General features: G+C 30.4%; 1 protein-coding gene across 3 annotated transcripts in view; it reads left to right on the top strand.

Moving 5' to 3' along the window:
• The window catches only part of LOC105450365 (histidine decarboxylase), a 24,354-nt gene that overhangs the window by 8,729 nt on the left and 8,252 nt on the right, over positions 1-7,373 (top strand). The window contains exons 1-5 of one of the 3 annotated variants that reach the window (XM_011690159.1): positions 1,020-1,264; positions 1,726-1,758; positions 5,242-5,528; positions 5,955-6,212; positions 6,869-7,012. In XM_011690159.1, the coding sequence (XP_011688461.1) occupies positions 1,731-1,758; positions 5,242-5,528; positions 5,955-6,212; positions 6,869-7,012 (717 nt within the window). In that variant the 5' untranslated portion in view covers positions 1,020-1,264; positions 1,726-1,730. Of the gene's footprint in view, positions 1-1,019; positions 1,290-1,725; positions 1,759-5,241; positions 5,529-5,954; positions 6,213-6,868; positions 7,013-7,373 lie in introns of those variants that run through there. The other 2 variants (XM_011690158.1, XM_011690156.1) reach the window with 2 other exon arrangements.

Raw genomic sequence — 7,373 nt, 5'->3', positions numbered from 1 at the left:
TAACTAACAAATATCGCATATACAAATTCCAGACATCGTCGTTAATTTGTTAGATATCGCATTATAAACAAATGGATAGCGAGAGAGACTTATAACTTGTTCCGTTCGATTTATTAATGTTAAATAACAATTACCAAACAAGTGGATTATCGATATGTTCCCCAATTGTTAAATAATGGATTTTGAACAATTGCAATAGTTTAGACCGATTTCTATTAATAATTACTGTACATTAACAGATCTCAGATATTATCGTTATTTATTACATGTCATCACCCGACTTTTATATACTTGGCGTCGCGCCGCTACCGCGTCGCTTGATAAAGCTGAATATATACTGCAAAAACAGATTTACACACAATCAGATGTTCAAAGCGCCTTATAACGATCAAATAATTCTCTTCCGAAATGTCAATGTTATGAACATACGTCTCTCCATGAGAATCTTTATTTTTCTTTTATTTTAATTTATAATTAATAGGAATTTTATTATTCGATAAAATATAAAATTTCTAATTTAAATTTCTGTCAAAAAAGTTATTTTATTGTGAAATAATTATTCTACCGCTTCCAGCACATTAAAATAGGTTAATATTCCACCTATGACTCGACTGTAATAAAAGGATATTGTCAAATTGCGTTTGAATGTGTAATTGAATATTACAAAATATAATATAATAATATATAATTGAATGCAGAATTATTAATATATCTGTACGCTATCAAGTTCGATTTTATTATGCGTGTCGGAATATGCTCAAAGAAACTGTTTATGTATATCTTTTGAACCAATTCTTATTACCATCGCGTATTTAACATTATTTTTCGCTAAATAACCTAATCATTCCGAGATGCAATTATTATAAATATAACGAGACTAAAGTGCTCAGTGTCGTAAAACGAAAATCTTAACGAATCGCCTGCACTAAGAGGCTTGACTTATGTGACGCCAACGCGATCGATGATGAATCCGTAGAAATTAGCGACGAACTCGCATCGTGAATTTTTGTATTAGGTCAACATCATTCGTTGTGCTGTAATCGCGCTTCGACGGTGTCTGTGTAAGAAAGAACCTCGTTAATAAATTCTGTCTTGATCTTTCTCGAGTAATTAGGAAAGTGTTTGTATAATTTTGCCTCTTGATTTCTGCAACCTTGCAACATCGATTTGTGTCAAATCGAAGAGCACGTAACGAGTTTAGTTCAGTGTGTCATAGTTCTCGTGACTCAAACTGACATTGAAGGAATCACATGCTACTGATAAAGTACGATCGATAGACCATCATAAAGGTTATTTAGACCATTATATACCAAAGAATTTAAAGAATAAATTATTATTTTTTTTTTATTATTATATAGAAATTTTGTATATGTCATGCAACTTTGATTACATGCCATTTTTTCAAACTAAAACAATGTATCATAAAAAAACCATCACATCTGACATTTAGCAGTTTTTACAGGAAGTAGAGTCTTTTGTTTGCTCACCATTCGATTACTGATGTCAATCAATTGCAACAAAAAGATTTCTTTAGCATTTTCTTTAAACAAAGAAGATAATTTTTTAATATAGCATTATTGTATGCAATATTATGTTAAAAGACACTTTTTGTGACTTTAAAAATCTTGTAATACTTTTAAAATTTGTATCTAAAATTAAAAATGTGTCTGTAAAAACTAAATGATTAATAATTAACCTAATTAAGTCTTATATTGTTTGTTACAGATAAAATGAATTTAGAGGAATACCGCAAACATGGTAAGCAAATATATTTATATGTACAAACATAATAAAAAATTTGGGAGATTTGTAATTATTTAGGTTCGTATCAGTGATTATTTTTACTTCGCAAAATAACATTAAATTTGTGTTTTACGTAGGATTTTTTTATAAAATGAAAGTTAATATAATAATATTTTACAAACATTTTAAAATTAAAAGATTTGATTAAAGATGTATTACACATATTTTTAAAATAACAAAAAATTGCAAATTATTCTAAATTACGTTTAAAAATACTACAAAAAATTTAAGCACAGTTTACCTTGTAGACCAAAAGTTATTTTAATAAGTAATATTTTTTTCTCTAAAAAAGGTAAGGAAATGTGTTGTAAAGTAATGACAAAACTCTCAATTTTTTTATATAAGTATTTTTAGTATTCAAGATGATTTATGTAAAGTTTTATTGCGATGCAGAAATTAGTTCTGTAAATAAACAAAATATTTATTTGTCCTAAATCTTTGTAACTAATCTGTGAATTGCAACAAAACTTTGCAGAAATTATTTTTAATATGTAAATAGATGTAAGATATCTATATTTACTTTTTATAAATTTGAGATTGTCATTATTTTTTAAATTTTAGTTTATAACAATATAAACAATAACAAATAATATAAATATATTACAAAAATGTGTCATTTAATAAAAATAGAATGTTATAAATATGTTAGATTTTACAACTATTCATTGGTGAATGGTGAGTCATTTTATAGCAATTTCGGCTGGGATGCATCGATTGCACATTTCAGGTATTGTGTGTTTGGCTGGTCAAATGATACAGTCCCTTGCTAGTGCCGTGTGTTCATTTGGACTCTGTATGCCACACAGATGCATATTGGATACATAAAGTGGTTCTCAAAAATTAGTCGGAGCCAGTTGGTGTAATTGTTTTGCACTCATTTTCACCAACTAGGCACTGGTGGCACACTGATGCAGACCAGCCGACATCACTATTAGATCATCGCTACTGTTCGTGACCAGTTCGATTTTCCGTTCTATGCGCGTCTTGCGATTCTTTTCGCTTCTGCTAAGATCATCTTGTCGAAACTGTAATTCCGATCTATCGCCAAAATATGTTTTTTATTTTTTTATGATGTTATATCAAATTTCTTTATTAAAATTATGCGTTAATTAATTATTTTAATATTGAATTACTTTTTATTTGCGTCAATAATATAGATGTACAAATAATTTAGTAATTATAATATTATGTTAATAAATTTTGTAATAAGAAAATTATGCTGAAAGATATTTGTTTTGACAAGAAATAAAAAATTTTATTTCTTGTTTTTGCAATTATTGCGTTATTCTATATAAGATGAAATTTGTATCACATTGCATATCTATACAAAATTGATTATAGTGTTATAAAGCTGAATATGTACTGCAGAAACAGGTTTACACACAATCAGATGTTCAAAGCGCGTTATAACGATCAAATAATTTTCAAATCGAAACGATCAAATAATCAAAGATATTTAGATAGTTCACCGATTTGAGTTTCGCGTCTTGTTTTTGGTGAGTCTCTACTCTCACCACTATGATTTTTATTTAATTGATTGAGTTTCATCTAGAGTTTTTGAGAGATTATAATTTGTCAATTTGAAAAAATCAATGTTTATTCGTCTGCGCCTCTTAATCGCCGGTGATTCCTCCCCTATCAATTGAACGTCAGATTTTCAGCCTAACTTCGGGTTTAGCGGTTAGGAATTGATAAAATTTAGAGGTTGAAAACTAAAGCACACTTTTATCGTCCTTTTTAAGCTCCAATACTCTATGCCTTGATAAAAATTTTATCTTGTCGCGATTCTCTATACTCTCTGAACTTTCTCAATATATTTAGACAGTGCTTACTTATTAGTTTTTTTTCTATAAAATTTGGAATTTTTGGGCAAGTTTCAGAATCAAATTTATTGCTGCGGATTACCGCGTTCGAATCAGAATGTAGACAATGTCTGACAGTTGCTTTCGAAATTAATTTTCCTGTTAAAAAATTTCCCACGTTTGATCACAGTTTCGTAAGGAAACTGATAACGGAAATGTCGTATGGGTCCTAATTTGTTTGTCAATTGATGATCATCAATTTATCTTGTTTATTCTTTATTCTTAGAGATTATTTTATTATACGGTCACGAAACGGAGAAAAAACGGTGAAGTCCACCGGACGTATAACAAATACAATTTTATGTATATAGTTTAATGTATAAATATTAACACATTTGTAAAAATAAATGTAATGCATCTTTAACATATTATCAATACATCAATCAATTGATCTAAATCTTATTTCAATCGCGACACGCCGCGATGAGGAAATCAAGCAATTTCAAGACAATGATTGTATTATAGGACGTTGAGACAACGTCAATAAATAGAGATCACCGGTAGAATTGGTAGAGACTTTATAGGTGCGATATTGTTTCCAATACGACATCGTTTACAATCTAAATCTCCAGCTTTAGAACTACGAATTGGTTTGAGCTTGTTTCTCTTCCGCGATCTTATTCCCAGTCGATTATTCTGTCTATTCGTCTTGATAAATTAGAATTGGCAATGCCTGTCGCTTTATATCGCGATACAGGGGTATCTATTTATTCATAATTGTTACCAATAACAATAAATAAAACAAATTGGCTTTTCTTCCTTTTGGATGTTTATGTACTACTTTAATAAAAAATCAATTATTGAGCAAACGATTTTTTTAGAAAACTATCTATAGTCTTATCTGCTAGAACGCAATTTTATGTTAGAAACATCGTGTGATAGAACGAATGATTTCGTTTTCCAAATAAAGGAAGCTGCATGCGTGAAGTAGGGAAAGTCTAATCTTTGAAAAATTACGTCTTTTCTCTAGTACAGAATAGCTCCTTGATTCTCAAAGCATCTTTTGTTCTTGTGTTCGATGGCTCTTAGTTGCAGGTAACAAATGCGTTAAATTTTAAACGAAGAGGATTCGCAAACGACTTTTAATTCTAGTTTGTCAACACTTTTTGAATTCTTCGTTTGTTAACATTTTCTTTAACAATAAGATATTTACGATAAATGCGCGTTGATTTAATTAAATAAATTTAAAACATCCTAAAAATGTTGAATAACTTTAAAATATTTGTTTTCCTTATAAAATTAATTATCAACTTTTTTAATATAATTATTTCATGGTTATTAATATAATTATTACAAATTATTATAATATGTTATAATATCGAGTTTACGTTTACTATTATTGTGATATATAATTATGTAATAAGCTATATTTTATTTTGTGTAAACATTGATTATACACGTAACATTCTATACATATATCAGCTAATTTTTTAAAACTGCTATTTTGTCAGTATTTAAATAATTAATCAGAATTTGTAAATTGAGATGCACAATTTGTAAGTGGGTGGATCTTACAGTAGCATCCTCGTTGGACACAATGGTCTAGAATAATCATAAATATTCGAAAATTGCACAGGGAAGGAAATGGTGGATTATATCGCCGATTATCTGGGAGACATCCGTTCCCGACGAGTATATCCCGCGGTCTCGCCGGGATACTTGAGAAATGTCCTGCCGGCGTCGGCCCCGGTGGACGGCGAGCCCTGGGAGGATATATTCGCCGACGTTGAGAAATGCATCATGCCGGGTGTGACGCATTGGCAGAGTCCGCACATGCACGCCTACTTTCCGGCCCTGAATTCACCTGCCAGTCTACTGGGCGACATGCTGGCTGACGCAGTAAACTGCTTGGGATTCACGTGGGTAAGCGCAATTTTACGCATTTATTTTCAACGGTATTTGATGTTTTTGGAACGTGTTTAATATTGAATAATATCTTTCGCAAATAATTTGACAATTGTCGTCAATTTACACGTTTTAAATTAATTATGGGTTTTCGATTAAAAATTTTAATTAAAATGAAACATCTTTATCTATCAGTATCTTTTTATAATTTATAATAAGTATACGTGCATTATAATTAGTACAATATATATTTTTTAATTTAAAATTTATCTTATATAATGTATAATATATAAATGAATTTTTATAATTTAATAATAAAATTAAATAAAATAGAATTACGTAAAAATTAATATTAAATTTTTATTTTTCAATCTCTGAGTCATCGAATTGACTAGATAAGATGTGATTTTAAGCTTTACAATCTTTACATGATCGTTTCTGTAGGCTTCCAGTCCAGCGTGTACCGAGTTAGAAACGATCGTTATGAATTGGTTAGGCAAAATGATCGGTTTACCCGAAGATTTCCTGCATCGACCGGGCGGCTCCGGCGGCGGCGGCGTCATACAAACAACAGCGTCAGAAGCCACGCTGGTGTGTCTGCTCGCAGCCAGAACCAGAGCTATTAGAGCCGTGCAGGAGAACGAGCCTGACCGTTTGGCGACGGAGATCAATTCGCGACTAGTTGCGTACTGCTCGGATCAGGTTCGTAGCCATTATCTTTCTGTTGAGAGTAAGAAGCTTAGAAATGTATCTAGACGATCAAGTAGGAGTGCAAATTCTCATGATGTTTTATTTGAAAGCACGGTAGGTATGTGTATGTGTGCGACCACTGGGAGCAATCGCGAAAGTAGCGAGCAGAAATAATAATAATAATAAATGCTAATAGGAGCGAGAACGTTAAATACTGCATATTGCGGCGAATGAAAATTTCAAGCTTTTAGCATTCCTTTGAGAGTTTTATAAAATGCACTTAGATGCATTACACGAATGGACAGAAATGTGTACTTACTATTCGCATTGGAATAAGTTTTTCCTGAAATATCGAAATACTTCATTGTAGACATCTTGATAAATAAATATAAAGCTTAAATAATTAAAAGTTTGATTTTGTAATTTCAAAATAAAGTTAATCAAAAAATAAATTTGCGCGAGTTATGAATATGATTGGTGTATTAGAATTTTAAGAGATGTTAGATTCCGAGGAACTTTTTAAAAAATAATAAAATAATTTCAGAATCTGATTTTCGAAATTTGTGGTACATCTTTGAATTAACATCTCTAAAAAATAATTAATAGTAATTTATTATTTAGTTCATTATGAATTATTTTGTATTATTATTTTTATTCATTTAATACAGGCACATTCTAGTGTGGAAAAAGCTGGACTTATAGGACTAGTTCGAATGCGATATATTGAATCTGATAATGAGTTAAGTATGAGAGGAGATGCTCTACTGGAGGCGCTAACACATGATCGAGCTGAAGGTCTGCTTCCTTTCTTTGTAAGTTTCGCCAGCATTGTTTCTCTTAAATATAATCTAGATATTCTAATAGATTTTGACTTATTTTTACACTCTTTTCTTTCTATGGATATATTTAATATTGTTGGGATCTTAATTTTTATTAAATATGTAATTTTATTTTATGCTCATAATTTTCAAACTATTAAAATTTTTACATACTAGAGTAATTCGGGGTAAACGCGCGCATTGAGTAAGTGTGCGAATTGTCTCAACGGAAGAAGAAGGTGGAAGTTAATTATTGTTAGCTGGGTAGTGGCACTTGCATACCACTAAAAAGTAAACAGTAGCTAGAACTCTATGCGCAATAATAAAATAAATATACGCATAGTGACATAAAACA

Source organism: Wasmannia auropunctata, unplaced genomic scaffold (assembly GCF_000956235.1).
Source record: "Wasmannia auropunctata unplaced genomic scaffold, wasmannia.A_1.0 LD336062.1, whole genome shotgun sequence".
NCBI classification, from domain to species: Eukaryota; Metazoa; Arthropoda; class Insecta; order Hymenoptera; family Formicidae; genus Wasmannia; species Wasmannia auropunctata.
This window is presented reverse-complemented; position numbering and strand designations above follow the sequence as displayed.